Source organism: Oncorhynchus masou, chromosome 21, assembly GCF_036934945.1.
Source record: "Oncorhynchus masou masou isolate Uvic2021 chromosome 21, UVic_Omas_1.1, whole genome shotgun sequence".
Lineage (NCBI taxonomy): Eukaryota > Metazoa > Chordata > Actinopteri > Salmoniformes > Salmonidae > Oncorhynchus > Oncorhynchus masou.
This window is the reverse complement of record NC_088232.1, coordinates 33746097-33767916: the sequence shown is the minus strand read 5'-3', so window position 1 is coordinate 33767916 and position 21820 is coordinate 33746097. Positions and strand designations below refer to the sequence as shown.

Below are 21820 nucleotides of genomic sequence, written 5' to 3'. Positions count from 1 at the left end.
ACTTGAGACCAGGCTGAACGTCTATGCAGCATCTGCATGCCAACCATTTGATTCCAATTAGTTTCATGGAATATGCATTTAGATCTTCTTAGTTATGTACAGTGTTGTTTGGAATTATACAGTGAGCAGACAGTGTTAACTGTATCATAGACTACCTGTGTTTTGTTTAATTGACAGCACATATTTGCCTGGTGGCACGTGTTGTTGAGTTGTGGCATCATGAGAGAAATGTGACCATTCACATAATCATCCTAAAATCTCATAAGAAATAGTTTTGTTTTTTTAGTTGCTGCATTCTTCCCAACCGAAACAGTTCGGGAGAGTTTTGTGACGTTTTAGACATCGGTAAGGATTTGTTCGGCTGTTCGGACACACATTTTTTTTTCTCCAGGCCAGCGGAAGATCGGGAGTCTACGCCCCTTCGTAAGCGATTGGTCAACTGTAGTAATTCTTCAATAAAGTGTTTGTTATCATTCAACGAGAGACGACTCTTTTTCATTTAGAAATGAGGCACCAAACATCGTAGTTTGATTTGAAATTGCGCGACTAATATCTCCTAGCCAAAAACATGAAAATGAATAACAGATGTCTTGAGTTATTTTAGATTAATGCTGACTAATCGAGGAAGCATATACTGGCTACGGCTTCTCAAAATGGACAAACAGAACTGAAGCATGCTGACGCCGTTAGGCGGTGCTACTATATTTTCGGTTATGTTATGTAGAATACTATTATTATGATTGTACCAGTAAAATGAAATTGCGTTCGTTCTAGCTTGTGGTGTGGATACTTTTGATGTTCATGACAAACACGTAATGTAGTAATGACTATATATATATATATATATATATATATGCAGTGGTAGAGCCAGGGTGAACTTTCCCTTTCTATCTATACATAGTCAAATGACAAATTACCTAACCTGTACCCGCACATTGACCCTGTAAATAGCCCCGCTGTTGTTATGTACTTTTCTTGTTACTTTTTGATTTTATAAAAATAAAAAAAACTTTAGTTTATTTAGTAAATATTTTCTTAACTCTATTTATTGAACTGCATTGTTAGTTAAGGGCTTGTAAGTAGGCATTTCACAGTAAGGTCTACTACACCTGTTGTATTCTGTGCATGTGACAAATACAATTTTATTTTATTTGACAAAAGCTGTAGTATAGAGCATGTTAGCTAAACCTTCCCCTAATAAACCTAACCTTAACACTTAACCCCTAGCTAACATTACCCACAACAAATTGACATTCGTAAGAAATACGTTTAGCAATTTCTGAACATATTCTACGAATTGCAATTCATAACATGGCATACGAAATGGATGATGGAAATCCACAAATTAATATATACCATACAAAATGTAACATATACTAATTGGATTGTTCCAGATTTACTTTACTATGTTACGTCTACCCCTGAGTCCAGGTTGGGACAGTTCACCAGTCAAATTTGAAGAATTAGCATTCATGGTTGAAATGTCAAATGGTTAGGGTTACTAACTACAATCCGCAGCCTCTGACTATTTTTAACATTTTCCATTCCACTAGCGCCTTTGTTTATTGACGTGCGCTCATAGAAACACATTCATTTGGAAAGTGAAACTTAACTCGAACACGCATTAGATCGATGAAAGGTAGGCTTTAAAATACGCTTTAATATTAAAACCGTCAATGTTTGTTGCTGCAGAACTGCACTCGAGGGGTGTGGGGTTTATATGGAAAGATACTTTACCTTCAGTGTATGACAATAAGAGATACAAATAACTCCGATTGTAAAACGACTTCTCTTTTGAGTTATATATATGGCTAATATAGACTGTCGAAGTCATTTTGTAGATGTCCATTTCTAAAATAACAGCGAATATCACTTGGTCTTAAAGCTGTAATAACTTTTTGGACGATGACCAAATCCATATATAAATGGGAGTTATACATATGCAGTTGCTATTTTAGCATGTAAATCTTGGTGGGGCAAAAAAACAGGGATGCATGCCAGCAAAGCCACTACACAACACATTAATTGCAGTATAACGGTGCCCACGAACTGTTAGGGCCTACATAAAGCTGTCCCAACATCTTAACACTGCAACACCTGGCTATATGCGGAGCCTTGTCTGGCAGCGAAACAGTTCATTCAGCCTCATTTACTCATTTAAAAAAAAACATAGCTGATATGGTTGACTTGCCTAAACAAATGTGGTTTCTAATGACAATTGAGATGTACAAACTATTGTATAAGGGGACGACAAGCGGATAAGAGGCATCCGTAATTTCGATTAAGACATTAATGAGCGAGCTTGGACGGACGTAACGTTACTCAATAACTATTTGTTTAGCCCTTTTGAAATATACAGCGACAGAATTCAGAACATGGGCCGTTCTTACAGGGTTCTCCCTGTACACCAAGTCAGAACCGGAAGTGGACACCTCCCACGGCAGGTCGGGGGTTGTGCAGGCGGCCATCATTTTTCCTCTCCTTTCTACCTCATGCGCATGCCTGGAAGAGAGGGCAATCTCTACTGCAGAGAATGGGCACGGGCAGTTTAGGAACAGCCCCTGCGCGCATCTGGCACTCCCCCCCCCCTTGGAGCCGTTATCCAAACTGGCACGGCTGGGTACCTCTTCGTGTACACTGGACACTGTCACCTCCTCATCTCCCGGTTTGTCTTTCCCCTCTCTTGTGAGTCACTGCGGTTGGGCCAGGGTCACCATGCTGCCAGAGTCCAGCAGAGCGCTGGCATCGACGCCATTGATTCGTACAGGAACCACCAGAGGGGCTGTCTGTGTGTGCCCAACAGGAGGTGACTTAACTCGCCATTTGGGTTACCCCGGAGCTGGGGGGACGCAGAGGGCATGGACTCCTCCCGGCCCGGGAAGCTCCACGCAAGGTGTCCCGGCACGGCACACTCATAGCAGCGCCTCTGATCTAGGTCCAGCAGCGGATGTCGGCGTCTGTTCAGGTCGCCCTCCCGCTTCACAGCCTCGGCTGGTTCCGTCTGGGCCCCCTTCAGCCCCTCGCCTCTCTCTGTGCTTTTCTTCCCCCTCCCCGTGTCCACTCTCTCATCCCAGGCCCCTTTCAGCAGGTCCTGGGTGTTCTGGTGGGTTTCCACCACTGTCAGCAATTCCTCCAGGCTCTGGGGGTTCTGCATGCTCTCCGACTTCATCTCATATGGGAGGGCCTGACTGTATCGATCCAGGACGACCTTATCGATTATTGGGAGGGATGGTACGTCGGTCCGTAGCCAACCCTTGGTCAGGGGCACCAGTTCGCTCATCTGAGCATGGGGAGATACGGTGGAGTCAAAGGCCCAGTCATGGACCAGTTGTGCATGGTGTGCGAGGCTGAATCCATAACGGATTTCACATTTGAATCCCTCATAATTTGCTGCCTGGTCGGCATTCAAATCGAAGGAGGCCTTCTGGGCCTTCCCGGAGAGATAGGGTGCCAAAAGGCTGGCCCACTTGGGCTCAGGCCATCCTTCCCTCTGCGCCGTCCTCTCGAAGGTGCACAAATACATCTCCACATCATCTTCCTCCATTAACTTAACCAGGAACTAATTTGGGCTAGACTCTTCAGCCATCCCATCCTTCATCTGGGCTACATCTGCTACCAGTCTGAGGTTTTGTTGGTGCTGTTCCTCCAGTGTTCGCTCCTGGAGAGCCTGTTTCTTCTGCTCGCTGAGGATAAACTGAGCCACCAGTTCCTCCATGGTAATCTCTGTACTCTCGACCGCACGGCACCCAAAGCTACTGAGATGACCGCATTCTCCACCATATGTGGTAATCCGTGGGGTGTTGGGTTGAGCGTGCAAAGATTAACACAGAGACATGGAGGTTCTAGTCAGAAAACACGACTTGACTAGGCAACAAAATAAACATAACAAAATAACGTAGGTTTGGCTCGGTCGTTCTTCTCAGGGTCTGCTCCGTATCTGTCTCTCTGTTTTTCCTTGCGGTGTGCCACGGTGCTCCCTTTATGTGGCCTGCACACTCCCCTAATTACCTCTACTTGGAGCCATCAGTGTCGGGGTACCCAGCCCATGTACTCCCAGCAGAGGGAGCCAGCGGTAGCGGCATGTACCTCCCCTCTATCACCAAGAGGGTGACCTCCCGGGATACCACAATGTATATGTGTGTGTGTATATGTGTGTATATGTGTAGCTAAACAGGTGGGGCTCTGCCACAACAATACAATGAGAATGGCCGTCCTTAACTAGGCTATACAGAACGAGTGCCTTGCTGTGACAGTGATTGGTGAAAAGGTCATTTATGTATAGCAGCTCTGTTGCAGTGATTTTCTGTGCTGTTTTCACATTCCTTTGTGTAAGCCTTAAGGTGGTGTAAGCTACAGTTATTTGCCATACCAAACATACTGTAATGCACCCAGTCAGAACACTCTCAGTACAAGTTCTTGATTTATTTTCCAGGCTGCCCTGAATCTCATCTTACTTGTTCCCTTTCTTTTTCTACAGTAAAACAGAAAGGGGAGCACTGCCTGTAAAATGAGTGTCTCTGGGGAGAAAGAGAAGAGTGACACTGCTTCTAAAAGGAGTCTTTCTGGGGACAGAGAGGAGGGGGCCACTGCCTCCACCAATGTAACAGAAAGGTGAGTATAAAAGAGATGGTGTTATCTTGTGTATCCATCTCAAAGCTCAGCAGTGATAATATGCAGGGATGGAAATTAAATTAGCCTGTATTTTTCAGACTGTGCTAAACTAGCTTGTCTGAAGATCTGTCTTTGATGTGTTAAAGCCCAATCCAGAAGGAGAGACCAGTCTCCCCTGTACCCAGCTGTCTGTCCATGAAGAGTGACAAGTCAATGGGGCATCCAATAGAGTTCCAGAGGAGAGCTGTTTCTACTGATCACAAGTTTGTGTTTGATGATTTCCTCGACCCTCTCCTTATTACCATGTTGTGAAACTAGCAGAATATGTACTTATTCTGAACATAGTATTAACAGCTCTGATTACTGTGTTCCTTTCAACAGGAACCAGATGGAGAGACCAGACTCCTCTACACCCAGCTGTGTGTCCATGCAGAGTGTCAAGTCTATTGGTCATCCAATAGAGTTCAGAGACATCACCATAAGACAACGGTAAGTGATCTCAGAGACCTGTTGTGGTGTTCGGTGGTCCAGGAAGCGTAAACTGAAAAATGTCAACATCATTATATATATAATTTTATTAACATGAACAATATGTGATTCAAAACATGTAAAAGTTGCACATCTTGGGTAATTTCCCGTGTTTCACCTTGGTTACTTTTGTTTCACGCTGGTGCACAGAACTTTGTCCTTGCATCTGCTCAAGAACCAACATGTTACCTTCACTGATCCGGAGGAACCTCGCAACGAATAAACAGGATTTATCATGATATTCTCAGTTCCTATAATATGTTTTTGCAGCTGTATTTAGCCTTTAAGGGCCGTATTGCTTTTGCCTGCCTTTGTATAATGACAGCACAATGTTTGCTAGACCAGCTCTCAAAACAATCAAGCTCCTGGCAAGCTAAATAAAGCACTGTTCTGGCATCTGAGAAAAAAATATATTTAGCATGTTTCAACAGCTTCTTATCTTATTATATTATTATATATTATTATATTATTTCAGGATTCCTTCGGTCACACTTTTTATTTCATCTTTATTTAACCAGGTAAGCTAGTTGAGAACAAGTTCTCATTTACAACTGCGACCTGGCCAAGATAAAGCAAAGCAGTGCGACAAAAACGATAACACAGAGTTACACATGGAATAAACAAGCGTACAGTCGATAACACAATAGAAAAAAAAGAAAGTCGATATACAGTGTGTGCAAATGGTGTGAGGAGGTAAGGTAATAAATAGACCATAGTAGCGAAGTAATTACAATTTAGCAAATTAACACTGGAGTGATAGATGAGCAGATGATGATGTGCAAGTAGAAATACTGTTGTGCAAAAGAGCAGAAAAGTAAATAAAAACATTATGGGGATGAGGTAGGTAGATTGGGTGGGCTATTTACAGATGGACTGTACAGCTGCACCGATCGGTTAGCTCCTCAGATAGCTGATGTTTAAAGTTCGTGAGGGAAATATAAGTCTCCAGCTTCAGCGATTTTTGCAATTTGTTCCAGTCATTGCTAGCAGAGAACTGGAAGGAAAGGTGGCCAAATGAGGTGTTGGCTTTGGGGATGACCCGTGCAAAATACCAGCTGGAGCGCGTGCTACGGGTGGGTGTTGTTATCGTGACCAGTGAGCTGAGATAAGTTGGATCTTTACCAATCATAGACTTATAGATAACCTGGAGCCAGTGATTCTGGCGACGAATATGTAGCGAGGGCCAGCCGGCAAGAGCATACAGGTCGCAGTGGTTGGCGGTATATGGGTCTTTGGTGACAAAACGGATGGCACTGTGATAGACTGCATCCAGTTTGCTGAGTAGAGTGTTGGAAGCTATTTTGTAAATGACATCGCCGAAGTCAAGGATCGGGAGGATAGTCAGTTTTATGAGGGTATGTTTGGCGGTGTAAGTGAAGGAGGCTTTGTTGCGAAATGGGAACCCGATTTTTAGATTTAATTTTGGATTGTAGATGTTTGATAAGAGTCTGGAAGGACAATTTACAGTCTAGCTAGACACCTAGGAATTTGTAGTTGTCTACATATTTTAAGTCGGAACCGTCCAGAGTAGTGATGCTAGTCGGTAGGGCGGGTGCGGGCAGCAAACGGTTTAACTAGTGCTTAAGAGCAGTTGGAGGCCACAGAAGGAGTGTTGTATGGCATTGAAGCTCGTTTCTAAGTCAGTTAACACAGTGTCCTAAGAAGGGCCAGATGTATACAGAATGGTGTCGTCTGCGTAGAGGTGGATCAGGGAATCAACCGCAGCAAGAGCAACATCATTGATATATACAGAGAAGAGAGTCAGCCCAAGAATTGAATCCTGTGGCACCCCCATAGAGACTGCCAGAGGCCCGGACAACAGGCCCTCCGATTTGACACACTGGACTCTATCAGAGAAGTAGTTGGTGAACCAGGCGAGGCAGTCATTTGAGAATCTAATGCTGTTGAATCTGCCGATAAGAATACGGTGATTGACAGAGTCGAAAGCCTTGGCCAGGTTGATGAAGATGGCTGCACAGTACTGTCGTTTATCACTGGCCGTTATGATATCGTTGATATCGTTTAGTACCTTGAGCATGGCTGAGGTGCACCCGTGACCAGCTCGGAAACCAGATTGCACAGTGGAGAGTGTACTGTGGGATTCAAGATGGTCAGTGATCTGTTTATTAACTTGGCTTTCAAAGACTTTAGAAAGTCAGGGCAGGATGGATATAGGTCTATAGCAAATTGGGTCTAGAGTGTCACCCCCTTTGAAGAGGGGGATGACCGCGGCAGCCTTCCAGTCTTTGGGTATCTCGGACGATACGAAAGGGAGGTTGAACAGACTGTTAATAGGGGTTGCAACAATGGCGGTGGATAATTTTTGAAAGAGATGGTCCAGATTGTCTATCCCAGCTGATTTGTACGGGTCCAGGTTTTGTAGCTCTTTCAGAACATCTGTTATCTGGATTTTGGTGAAGGAGAAGCTGGGGAGGCTTGGGCAAGTAGCTGAGGGGGGGTGCGGAGCTGTTAGCCAGGGTTTGGGTAGCCTGGAGGAAAGCATGGCCAGCCATAGAGATATGATTCGGGCTTTTGGAGTTAGAGCAACAGGAAGCACATTTCTGTTTGAAAAAACTAGCCTTTACTTTCCTGACTGACTGCATGTATTGGTTCCTGACTTCCCTGAAAAGTTGCATATCGCGGGGACTATTCGATGCTAGTGCAGTCCGCCACAGGATGTTTTTGTGCTGGTCAAGGGAGTCAGGTCTGGAGTGAACCAAGGGCAATATCTGTTCTTAGTTCTACATTTTTTGAAAGGGGCATGCTTATTTAAGATGGTGAGGAAATTACTTTTAAAGAACGACCAGGCGTCCTCGACTGACGGGATGAGGTCAATATCCTTCCAGGATACCTGGGCCAGATCGATTAGAAAAGTCTGCTTGCAGAAGTGTTTTGGGGACTGTTTGACAGTTATGAGGGGTGGTCGTTTGACCGCGGACCAATAGCGGATGCAGGCAATGAGGCAGTGATCGCTGAGATCCTGATTGAGGGCAGGTTGGTCAGGATAATATCTATGAGGGTGCCCATGTTTACGGATTTAGGGTTGTACCTGGTGGGTTCCTTGATAATTTGTCTGAGATTGAGGGCATCTAGCTTAGATTGTAGGACTGCCGGGGTGTTAAGCATATCCCAGTTTAGGTCACCTAACAGAACGAACTCTGAAGATAGATGGGGGGCAATCAATTCACATATGGTGTCCAGGGCACAGCTGGGAGCTGAGGGGGGTCTATAACAGGCGGCAACAGTGAGAGACTTACCTCTGGAGAGACTATTTTTTAAATTAGAAGCTCGAACTCTTTGGGCAAAAACCTGGAAAGTATGACAGAACTTTGCAGGGTATCTCTGGAGTAGATTGCAACTCCTCCCCCTTTGGCAGTTCTATCTTGACAGAAAATGTTGTAGTTGGGTATGGAAATCTCCAAATTTTTGGTGGCCTTCCTAAACCAGGATTCAGACACGGCAAGGACATCAGGGTTGGTGGAGTGTGCTAAAGCAGTGAGTGAAACAAACTTAGGGAGGAGGCTTCTGACATGCATGAAACCAAGGCTTTTTTGGTAACAGAAGTCAACAAATGAGAGTGCCTGGGGATACGCAGGGCCTGGGTTAACCTCCACATCACCTGAGGAACAGAGGAGGAGTAGGATGAGGGTACGGCTAATGGCTATCAAAACTGGTCGTTTAGTGAGTTGGGGACAGAGAATAAAAGGAGCAGATTTCTGGGCATGGTAGAATAGATTCAGGGCATAATGTACAGACAGGGGTATGGTGGGGTACGGGTACAGTGGAGGTAAGTCCAGGCACTGAGTGATAAGAGAGGTTGCATTCCTGGACGTGCTAGTTATGCTGGGTAAGGTCACCGCATGTGTGGGAGGTGGGACAAAGGAGGTATCTGAGGCATGTTGAGTGGGACTAGGGGCTCCGCAGTAAACTAAACTAAAGTGTACAAGGCATATTGACATTTGAGAGAGACATAAAGTGGGGCATAAAGCAATCACAGGTGTTGATTGGGAGAGCTAGCTAAGACAACAATGGGTAAGACAACAACAGCTAATCAGCTAAGACAACAACAACAGGTAAAATGGCGATGAATGGGCAGAGAGGGTCGGTTAACTACACACAGGGCCTGAGCCAACTGATAAACAAAAAATGAACAAAATGGAGTTCCGTGATTAATGAACATTCAAGCAGGCATCAGCTATGTAGCCAAGTGATCATAGGGTCCAGTGAACAGCAATAGATGGAACAGGGAAGCCGGGTACAGGGTAGTCGTTACTACGCTGGCACGTGGGAGACACAGCATTTAAAGTTAGCAGGCCGGGGTAAGTAGAGGCGTCTGCTCCGACATCCGGCAAAGGCCGGTTGAGGGCACAGCGGATGGAGTTACGTCGACGGACCAGTAATGGTGGTATGGCGGGGCGCCGTGTCGACAAAGGGTCCAGGCCAGATGGCGAAAGAGGTATTGTAGTTGTAGTAATTTTGTTTGCTAGCCGGGAGATGCAGTTAGCTCGCGGCTAACTGGTGCTAGCTTCGGGGCAGGGGTGTTAGACACTATAGCCACTCGGTAGCAGCTAGCTAGCAACGATGATCCGATGCAAAGCTTACGGCAAGGATCCGGTGGAGTAGTGGATTCTAGCCGTGCTGGGGTAGTCCGGGAGGCATCGGCTGTGTAACCGAGTGATCACAGAGTAATCCGGGAGGTGGGCCTGGCACAGGGCTAGCTTCGGGGCTGGGTCACTCGGTGGCAGATAGCTAGCTGTGATGATCAGGAGTAATGGTCCAGGGTTTACGGCAGGAGTCCGGCATTGTAGTGGAGAAAACAGTCCGATACTGGTAACCTGGCAAGTATTATTCAGGCTTAAAAAAACGGCTGGTCTCTGTGCAGAAGGTAAAGGCCGCTAGCAGTGGCTAACAATGACTAAATAGCTAGTCGCTAATTAGCTGGTTAGCTGATGGCTAGCTGGTTAGCTTCTGATGGATGTTCTGGCTATAAGGTCTAAAAATTAGCGGATCCGTGTCACATTAGGTGAGGCGGGTTACTGGAAGGTATATTTAATTTAAAAATGGAAAAGAGATTGAAAATAAATTGAAATATATATATATATATACAAAAAATACAAAGAAAAAAAAAAGTACACGAGAGGACGACAAACCATGCCTGCACTGCTACGCCATCTTTGATTGGACGGATTGTACATGCGCTGCTTTCTGCAAGCATGGACAACGGAACATGTGTAACAATTGTAACCAAGATGTAACATGGCAACCTAATTAACGTTGATAATAACCCAAAACGATTTAAAATATGTACATTTTAATTAATGTGCAGCTTTTACAAGTTGAAGGTAATTTCCTTCTGGATATCTATGGTCATCAGACAGGGAACCAACACTGCTCAATACTTTTCTCCTTGTACATCTATTGGTGGTGGAGAGGTGCCGGGGGCGTCTCTGTGCCACCCCCTGTAGCTGGCCTTCCTTCAGTTGTTGTAAAGTGAAATCTCATGTTTTGTCCACAGAGACAAAAAGGAGAGATCAGAGTCAGAAGTTCCCAGTGGTCAGTCTTCCCAGAGTCATCAAACAGACCTGTCTTCCATATTCAGGGTGGGCTGGCTTATGTCTCACGTGTTATTCGGCAGTGTTTAATCTACTTCCCCAGAGTCAGATGAACTCGTGGATACCATTTTTATGTCTCGGCATGCAGTTTGAAGGAAGTTGCTAACGTTAGCGCAATTGCTAATTAGTGTTAGCGCAATGGCTGGAAGTCTGTGGTAACTGCTAGCATGCTAGTAGATACCATAGACTTCGTCATTGCGCTAATACTAGTTAGCATTGGCTCGCAAAACTACCTCTAACTTCCTTCATACTGGATGCAGAGACATAAAAGGGCTTCATTACCAAAATCCCAAAGTATCTCATTAACATATAATGTATTTTTGGTTGCATATCAAATTTTATTTGTCACATGCGCCGAATACAACCGAATACAACCTTACCGTGAAATGCTTACTTACAATTTCCCTTACTTTCCCAACCTCAGTATTTTGTATTATATCTTTGTATTCATATACATACTGTATTGGTTTTCACACCCTTTGATCCATTTCAGTTGGTGGAAAAGAATGCCATTGCTTTGGTAAAACGGGAGCTGAAGAAGTTCAAGAAGATTCTGTGTCCAGATCTCCCAGAATGCTTTGAGAGTCAGACAGAGGATAAGGAATTGGTGGACGCTGAAGATGTGGAGCAGGAGAGCATTCCCAGAGAGGGGGCACTGAAGATCACACTACACATTCTGAGGAAAATGAACCAGAAGGAGCTTGCTGACACACTGGAGAACAGTAAGAGGTTCCTTACTTTATTCCGTAAAGGGGAAGTTCACCCCAAAATACTTCTGGACCATTTATAATGCTTGCCTGGCTGTTTGTCAGTAGGGGAGAGTGGGGTTGAGCCTTTTTTTATTTATTCAACATCACTCTGTCGAGGAAAATATAGTATTATTTCTAATAAAGAGATATACATATATTTCAGGATTGTGTGTATCCCTGGAAATAATCAGAATTCATTTAAACATTAGAGTTCTGAAAACATAGCTTGTCCAAAAAAAGTGATCTCTGGGTATGGGGTAAGTTGATCCACGGGACAGGGTAAGTTAAACTCCTACAAATTTCTGTACTGAATGGAATATTACCAGAACCTTTTTAAAACCATGTGTATCTTTATTTCTGAAACACAATTGCATTTTTTTGTCTTTTAAGCATCTTTCAAAACAGGCTTAACACCTCACAAACATTTGGTACTTGATCTACTTTGTTTTAGATGCAAGCATCAGGAAACCTCTTAACGCAATAAATTCAATTGACTTGGTGATTTTTTTTCAAATTACCTAACTTGCTTACCACTTTTTCCATGTGGTTTCTTCCTTCACAAATCAAAATCAAATTTATTTATATAGCCCTTTGTACATCAGCTGAAGTGCTGTACAGAAACCCAGCCTAAAACCCCAAACAGCAAGCAATGCAGGTGTAGAAGCACGGTGGCTAGGAAAAACTCCCTAGAAAGGCCAAAACCTAGGAAGAAACCTAGAGAGGAACCAGGCTATGAGGGGTGGCCAGTCCTCTTCTGGCTGTGCCGGGTGGAGATTATAATAGAACATGGCCAAGATGTTCAAATGTTCATAAATGACCAGCATGGTCAAATAATAATAATCACAGGCAGAACAGTTGAAACTGGAGCAGCAGCACGGCCAGGTGGACTGGGGACAGCAAGGAGTCATCATGCCAGGTAGTCCTGAGGCATGGTCCTCAGGCTCAGGTCCTCTGAGATAGAGAGAAAGAAAGAGAGAGAGAGAATTAGAGAGAGCATACTTAAATTCACACAGGACACCGGATAAGACAGGAGAAGTACTCCAGATATAACAAACTGACCCTAGCTCCCGAAACATAAACTACTGAAGCATAAATACTGGAGGCTGAGACAGGAGGGGTCAGGAGACACTGTGGCCCCATCCGATGATACCCCCGGACAGGGCCAAACAGGAAGGATATAACCCCACCCACTTTGCCAAAGCACAGCCCCCACACCTCTAGAGGGAAATATTCAACCACCAACTTACCATCCTGAGACAAGGCCGAGTATAGCCCACAAAGATCTCCGCCACGGCACAACCCAAGGGGAGGCGCCAACCCAGACAGGAAGATCACATCAGTGACTCAACCCACTCAAGTGACGCACCCCTCCTAGGGACGGCATGAAAGAGCACCAGTAAGCCAGTGATTCAGCCCCTGTAATAGGGTTAGAGGCAGAGAATCACAGTGGAAAGAGGGGAACCGGCCAGGCAGAGACAGCAAGGCTCCAGAGCCTTTCCGTTCACCTTCACACTCCTGGGCCAGACTACACTCAATCATATGACCCACTGAAGAGATGAGTCTTCAGTAAAGACTTAAAGGATGAGACCGAGTTTGTGTCTCTCACATGGGTAGGCAGATCATTCCATAAAAATGGAGCTCTATAGGAGAAAGCCCTGCCTCCAGCTGTTTGCCTAGAAATTCTAGGGACAATTTGGAGGCCTGCGTCTTGTGACCATAGCGTACGTGTAGGTATGTACGGCAGGACCAAATCAGAGAGATAGGTAGGAGCAAGCCCATGTAATGCTTTGTAGGTTAGCAGTAAAACCTTGAAATTAGCCCTTGCCAGTGTAGGGAGGCTAGCACTGGAGTAATATGATAAAAAAATTGGTTCTAGTCAGGATTCTAGCAGCCGTATTTAGCACTAACTTAAGTTTATTTGGTGCTTTATCCGGGTAGCCGGAAAGTAGAGCATTGCAGTAGTCTAACCTACAAGTAACAAAAGCATGGATGAATTTTTCTGCATCATTTCTGGAAAGAAAGTTTCTGATTTTTGCAATGTTACATAGATGGAAAAAATCTGTCCTTGAAACAGTCTTGATGTGTTCGTCAAAAGAGAGATCAGGGTCCAGAGTAACACTGAGGTCCTTCACAGTTTTATTTGAGACGACTGTACAACCATTAAGATTAATTGTCAGATTCAACAGAACATCTCTTTGTTTCTTGGGACCTAGTTTGTCTGAGTTTAAAAGTAGAATGTTTGCAGCCATCCACTTCCTTATGTCTGAAACACAGGCTTCTAGTGATGGCAATTTGGGGATTCACCATGTTTCATTGAAATGTACAGCTGTGTGTCATCCGCATAGCAGTGAAGACCAATTTGGGTTTCCAATCTCTCCAAAGGAATGTGGTGATCGATGGTATCAAAAGCAGCACTAAGGTCTAGGAGCACGAGAACAGATGAAAAGCCTCGGTCTGATGCCATTAAAAGGTCATTAACCACCTTCACAAATGCAGTCTCAGTGCTATGATGGGGTCTAAAACCAGACTGAAGCATTTCGTATACATTGTTTGTCTTCACGAAGGCAGTGAGTTGCTGCGCAACAGCCTTTTCTAACACTTTTGTGAGGAATGGAAGATTCGATATAGGCCGATAGTTTTTAAAAATATTTTCTGGGTCAAGCTTTGGCCTTTTCAAGAGAGGCTTTATTTACTGCCACTTTTAGTGAGTTTGGTACACATCCAGTGGATAGAGAGCCGTTTATTATGTTCAACATAGGAGGGCCAAGCACAAGAAGCATCTCTTTCAGTAGTTTAGTTGGAATAGTGTCCAGTATGCAGCTTGAAGGTTTAGAGGCCATTATTATTTTCAACATTGTGTCAAGAAATATAGTACTAAAACACTAGTGTCTCTCTTGATCCTAGGTCCTGGCAGAGTTGTGCAGACTCAGGACAACTGAGCTTTGAAGGAATACGCAGATTTAAAGAGGAGTCCATAATTTGCTTTCTAATAATCATGATCTTTTCCTATAAGAAGTTCATGAATTTATTACTGCTGAAGTGAAAGCCATCCTCTCTTGGGGAATGCTGCTTTTTAGTTAGCTTTGCGACAGTATCAAAAATGTATTTCGGATTGTTCTTATTTTCCTCAATTATGTTGGAAAAATAGGATGATCGAGCAGCAGTAAGGGCTCTTCGATAGTACAGTGCACTATCTTTTCAAGCTAGTTGGAAGACTTCCAGTTTGGTGTGGCTCCATTTCCGTTTCAATTTTCTGGAAGCTTGCTTCAGAGCTTAGGTATTTTCTGTATACCAGGGAGCTAGTTTCTTATGAGAAATGTTTTTAGTTTTTAGGGGTGCAACTGCATCTTAGGTGGTTAACTAATTTTTGTCCTCTGACGTCCTTGGGTAGACAGAGGCAGTCTGGAAGGACATCAAGGAATCTTTGTGTTGTCTGTGAATTTATAGCATGACTTTTGATGTTCCTTGGTTGGGATCTGAGCAGATTATTTGTTGCAATTGCAAACGTAATAAAATGGTGGTCCGATAGTCCAGGATTATGAGGAAAAACATTAAGATCCACAATATTTATTCCATGGGACAAAACTAGGTCCAGAGTATGATTGTGACGGTGAGTAGGTCCAGAGACATGATGGACAAAACCCACTGAGTCGATAATGGCTCCGAAAGCCTTTTGGAGTGGGTCTGTGGACTTTTCATTTTGAATATTAAAGTCAACAAAAATTAGAATATTATCTGCTATGACTACAAGCAGATAATATTCACAGACTGAAATTATCACAGACTCCATGAAATCTTCCTAAATATTTGTTCAAATGATTCATTTTTGTGTATGGTTTCCTAGAAACAAGGCTGTCTCAACTTCCCCCTTTGGCTCAATTTATCCCCCACCACAGGTCCATTGCTTTGGTATATAGTTTTCTGTGTTTTTATGTCAAGATGGTACATTTCCGAAATGACCTAAAATGCATTAAAAACTATGTGTATTTATTGTTGCATAAACAACGATTGGTGTCTCGGGATTAAATTGCCAAAAAAGTATGTTTTTTAATGAAAAAAGGTTATTGATTATTTTGGGACTGGTTGAAACCGGGTTCTGTTCACACACTAAAAAATGCTGGGTTGTTTGGTTGACCCAACAGCTGGGTTGCATTGGGTCATTTATTATTACTTTTTTAAACTGCTTGGCTATTGATGCTGGGTTATTGAGATATGGATTGTATTGTTATTCTTGACCACCCGTGAGAGTAGATGTCATTCCAGTTCATCTGTACTGTTGTATTGTTAAGGTTGAACACTGATACACTTGTTTAAGCCTCATTAAAGCTTAAAAACTATGTTGGGATATGCAAATATTCATGTTATGAATTTTATATTATAATATGCAAAACATATTAAAAGAAAATAGAAATTTGCAGTGTATATACATAACATGATGAACAGCAATGACTAACTGGTGGCCAAAAATAATGATCTGAAAGCCACCTCCCTAATATGCCACGCCTCCTGAAAAGGATTACAGCTGATGGTTAAAAATAAACCAACTGATGAAAATTGAAAAAAAAGTGTCTGATCCTTATTAAATTAACCCATGTTTGGGTAATCCAAACAACCCAACATGCTTGGTTGTTCACACAACCCAACTGGCTAGCTCAAAATAACTGTGTGTTCTGTCCAATATTTACCCAGCACTGGGTTACTGAATAACCCAAAATGGGTTGTTTTTAACCCAGCATTTTTTGGGGGGGTTTACCGTCTTTCCACTATGGATGGAAAATATGCAACCATTTGAGGTACAGTAGGTTGCTAGCAAGCTAAATTGCTAACACCTGTAGTCACTACAATGTAATTTATAACGTTATTTGTTTGCCATTCGGCGAGCTACTGTAGCTTGTGATGTATTTGGCTTGCTACTGTAAGTGTTTTTGGGTGAACTTCCCCTTTTTAATACTCCATTTTCTTTTTACATGTTCTTCTCAATGAAGAGAATAGGTTATCATAAATGTCCACTTGATTCTCAACCCTAACACATGAGTGATGTCTGCATTTTCAGGTCTTCTAGGTGAGCTTGCTGTGTGTAAAAATAAACTCAAATCCAATCTGAAGAGGAAATGTGAACGTGTGTTTGAGGGGATAGCTAAACAAGGAAACCCAACTCTTCTCAACAAGATCTACACAGAGCTCTACATCACAGAGGGTGGAAGTGGAGAGGTCAATAAAGAACACGAGGTGAGACAGATTGAGACAACATCCAAGAGACCAGCAGCACAAGAAAAAGCAATCAAATGCAATGACATCTTTGAATCCTTACCTGGACAAGACAAACATATCAGAACTGTGTTGACGAAGGGAGTCGCTGGCATCGGGAAAACGATCTCTGTGCAGAAGTTCATTCTGGACTGGGCTGAAGGAAGAGCAAATCACAATATCCAATTAATCTTTCCTCTACCTTTTCGGGAGCTAAATTTGATGAAAGATAAGAAATACAGCTTGATGGAACTTCTTCATCACTTTTTCAATGAAACTGCAGAATCTGAAATCTCTAACTTTGACAAATGCAAGGTTCTGTTTGCCTTTGATGGTCTGGATGAGTGTCGACTTCCTCTAGACTTCAACAACGAGGGCTGTTGTGATGTCACAGAATCAACCTCAGTGGACGTGCTGCTGACAAACCTAATCAAGGGCAATCTGCTTCCCTCTGCTCTCCTCTGGATAACCTCCAGACCCGCAGCTGCCAATCAGATCCCACCTGAGTATGTTGACCAGGTGACAGAGGTACGAGGGTTCAGTGACCCACAGAAGGAGGAGTACTTCAAGAAGAGATTCAGTGATGTGAACCTGGCCAGCAGAATCATCACACACATGAAGACATCAAGGAGCCTCTACATCATGTGCCACATACCAGTCTTCAGTTGGATCTCTGCCACAGTTCTAGAGAAACTGTTGGAAGCACAGAGTGGAGAGATGCCCAAGACTCTGACTGAAATGTACAACCACTTCCTGATCTGCAACATACTGCGCAAAACACAGAAATATCCAGAGGGACCAGAGAAAGCTGAGACAGATTCACAGATGAAAGCAGATGCAGAGATGATTCTAAAACTGGGGAAACTAGCCTTTCAACAGCTGGAGAAAGGCAATCTGATCTTCTATGAGGAAGACCTGAGAGAGTGTAGCATCGACGTCACAGAAGCTTCAGTGTACTCGGGAGTGTGCACACAGATCTTCAGAGAGGAGAGTGGGCTGTACCAGGAGAAGGTGTACTGCTTTGTGCATCTGAGCATCCAGGAGTTTCTTGCTGCTGTGTATGTGTTTGTCACATTCAACAATGACAATGTAAATCTAATGTCAGAACCTGAAACCACTACCAGAATACTTCAGATGTCTGAAGACACGTCTGCAACCATCCTCCACAAGAGTGCTGTTGACAAGGCCTTACAGAGTGGGAATGGACACCTGGACCTGTTCCTCCGCTTCCTTCTCGGCCTGTCAATGGAGTCCAATCACACTCACTTACTAGACCTATTGATACAGACAAGAAACCGCTCACAGACCAATGAGGAAACAGTCAAATACATCAAGGAGAAGATCAGGGAAAATCCCTCTCCAGAGAGGTGCATCAATCTGTTCCACTGTCTGAACGAACTGAATGACCATTCTCTAGTGGAAGAGATCCAAAGCTACCTGAGCTCAGGAAGTCTCTCAGAAGCCGAACTCTCACCTGCACAGTGGTCAGCTCTGGTTTTTGTGTTACTGACTTCAGAAGAGGAGCTGGAGGTGTTTGACCTGAAGAAATACTCAAAATCAGAGGAAGGTCTTCTAAGGCTGCTGCCAGTGGTCAAAGCCTCCAGTACAGCTCTGTAAGTATACATCTATGAAACAATATTTTGTTTTAAAATAGAGACAGATTTCATAAGGTATCTGAGAATGTAGTTTTGAAAGTAGTTTTGTTTGGCAGATATTTTAATGTAAACTAGAAAGAATAGAGGTCCACATTTGAGTACCACATTTGACCTCAAGAGGAGTAGGTAGGGTAGTACTCCTTTAAAGTGACATTGTATTATTTCCAGTAAGATAGCTGAAAAACCACAGCAAGGGGACATTAACATATGACTGGAACTTTAAAAGCATGATATTGTGTTGTTTTCATATTCCCATTGTGTAGGCTGAATGGATGCAACCTTACAGAGCGATGCTGTGAACCATTAGCCTCACTTCTCAGCTCAACCTCTTCACAGCTGAGAGTGCTTGACTTGACTGACAACAACCTGAAAGATTCTGGAGTGAAGCTGCTCTCTGCTGGACTGGAGAGTCCACACTGTAAACTAGAGAAACTGAGGTCAGTACTTCTCCCATTTGTACATAAATTAACATAACCTTGATGTGTAGCAGCCTTTCACATGGCATGGATAATACTTGGGATGTCACAGAACCAATAGGTCTATTTCTAAGAGTGACCACTCTTTTTGCAGGTTGTCATTCTGTGTGGTCACAGAGGAAGGCTGTGCGTCATTGGCTTCAGCTCTGAGAACAAACCCCTCCCATCTGAAAGAGCTGGACCTGAGCTACAATCACCCAGGCGATTTCGGAGTGCAACTGCTCACTGCTGTACGAGGGGATCCAAACTTCAGACTGAAGAAACTCAGGTAGAAATGTAATTGATGCGAACAATTGTATGATATTGAAAGATATCTTTTGTATTTTTGAATAGACAAAACATACCCTATGATTCTAATGGTGTCTCACACCCTAAAATATGGTGGTGTTCTGTTTTGTCACAGCGTGGACCATAATGAAGAGTGTTATTTGAAATCAGCACTCAAGAAATGTAAGTCTTGGTTGCAGTGAAGAATGACTATATTTGAAGTCTTGAAATTTGGGCAAAACTCTTAACCTTACCTCATCTAGTTTTTATTCTACCTATTCAGATTTGAGGTGCAAATCTGTTGTCTTACTTTAAATGTGTATTTGTGTCTCTATCAGATGCCTGTGAGTTGACCCTGGACCCCAACACAGCACACAATGACATGACTCTATCTGAGAAGAACAGGAAAGTGACACGGCTTGAAGATGAGCAGTCGTATCCTTATCACCCAGAGAGGTTTCTGTTCTGGAAACAAGTACTGTCCAAAGAGCATCTGACTGGGCGCTGTTACTGGGAGGTGGAGTGGAGAGGCCTAGAGGCTCACATAGGAGTGGCTTACCATGGACTTGACAGGCAAGGACGGGGTGATGAGTGTGGGCTTGGATACAATGACAATTCCTGGGCTCTCAGTTGTTATAAAAACTACTTCACTACCAGGCATGATAAGACTCCCACTACCATTCCTATCCCTCCTTCCAGCACCAACAGAGTAGGAGTGTATCTGGACTGGTCAGCCGGCACTCTGTCCTTCTATAGTGTCTCCTCTGACACACTGACTCACCTGCACACATTCCACACCACATTCATTGAGCCACTCTACCTAGGAATTCGGCTTTGGTGTCATGATTCTGCAGTGTCCCTGTGCCAGATAGAATAGCCTGTTCCTACAGTCCTCCTACAGTCTTCTCCCTGCCCATCTTTAGAGTCCCTGCCCAGTGAGTCCCCAGCACACATCCCCCTTGAAAATAAAAAACAAACATCTAGCTTGCCTAACACTCACACTTGTCTTTTCTTACCAGCACTGACTTTGCTGATAGCTGTTTTTAAACGTTTTACTTACTATGACTGTGATATGTGGTTGTCTTAGCTACCTTAAGTACAAACTGTAAGTCGCTCTGGATAAGAGCGTCTGCTAAATGACTTAAATGTAAATGTACAATTCGCTGAGCCCCTCTATGCAGGGTTTAGGTCTGGCATCATGGTTGTGTGTCTGTGCCATGTAGAATAACTTCCTGTTCTTACAAGTCAGAGTAACAGCCACATCTTGAGGGAGATCCACTTGAAAGTTATACATGTATCGATTTCTTATTCTTTCTCATGTTCAGCATCAATACTCTGTAAATGTTTATATTTTAATGTAGGTAGTCTACATACTGTGTGTGTGTTATTCATTGAAGCATATAATATGTACTAAGTAATGTGATGTATGTCGGGAATAGCAACTTAAATTAAATACTATATCTAACTATGGATACATATGAACTTATCTTACATTGTACTTAAATATCATTTGTTTTACAGGCAATAAAGTGTGTATTGTTTCATTCTAAGTCCTGTTCTCATGTAAAGTATATTCTGCTGTAAATAAAACTAGCTTTTCAGGATTCTGACTTCGCTGCGTTTGTTCTGATGCCTCAGTCATAATTGTAACCACAGAAATATTATGAATCGAGATATAGCTGCGAGCAGCAATGAACGGGGTTCACAGGATGACAGAAAGGACACCAGATCAGTTGGGTAACAAAGCAGCACTATCATGTAGGAACCATTTTCCTTTATGGGCAATCAGTGAAACATTACCATGTTTCTCAATCGTTGAGATTTACTTTACTGAAATCAAAGGCGTATTTATAATGTTGGAGCACAATCGTAATGTATATATGTCCATCTTATAAAGACAACATAAAAAAGAATGGTTTACTTTGAAATCAAAGGCATATTTATGATAGTGTTGGAGCACAATCCTTTGTTCAACAAACATTCACACACTAACTATAGCAATTGGTTTATAATTTAAGACATAATCACAGCTATAAGAATAAAATGTTAGTCTTTGTTCAACATTTAAACAAAATAGATAAACGGCAATGTATGCACAGTAATGTAATAGAATGAAAAGTAACTGAAATAAGCACAAATCAAACGAGTCCAATCCACTTCACTCAATGGAAATAGATTTTCAGCTATTTATTTCTGCACTTGTGTGTCTGGAATTGTTAGATTACTTGTTAGTGCAGTAATATCTGTCGGAAATAGAAGCACAATTTTCGCTACACTCGCATTAACATCTTTGAAACGTGTTTCTGACCCAAATAATTTGATTTGTTCTGTCTTTAGAGTCACTCCCCCTTCTCCACCATCCATTTCTACTTTCTAGTCTATCAAAAGGCACACTGTTGAAACTCCTCCAATTCCTGTGCCCGGTGCAGGCAAAACACTTTGGCTAGCAAGTAGATATTTTCCTGCCACTCCAGGAAAGCCGGTATGTGTTTGAGGGCTGTTAGGGGTTTGTTTCAGCGTCTGGTGGCAGAACCTGGACAGATGGCCGGAAGGATGCTGTTCTGGGGATTTTCTATTTCCTCTGTTTGCTCCTTCCACACTGCCCCCCCCCCTCTGCTTCGTGGCCTCCAGCGTCCACTGAAGGAAGGTAGCAAAATCCTTAAATGGCATCCTTG

The 21820-nt window shown here is 43.2% G+C and overlaps 1 protein-coding gene across 1 annotated transcript; it reads left to right on the top strand.

Annotated features, from left to right (window-relative positions):
* The first annotated feature begins 1468 nt into the window (after positions 1–1468).
* LOC135508193 (NACHT, LRR and PYD domains-containing protein 3-like) lies at positions 1469–20749 on the top strand. Its single transcript, XM_064928219.1, is given in 12 exon segments — positions 1469–1639; positions 4478–4611; positions 4758–4874; positions 4993–5100; positions 10655–10739; positions 11245–11473; positions 16554–18360; positions 18666–18839; positions 18973–19146; positions 19282–19328; positions 19484–19971; positions 19973–20749. Coding segments are annotated over 11 exon segments (3378 nt in total). The 5' UTR covers positions 1469–1639; positions 4478–4507; the 3' UTR covers positions 20018–20749.
* Positions 20750–21820: the final 1071 nt, after the last annotated feature.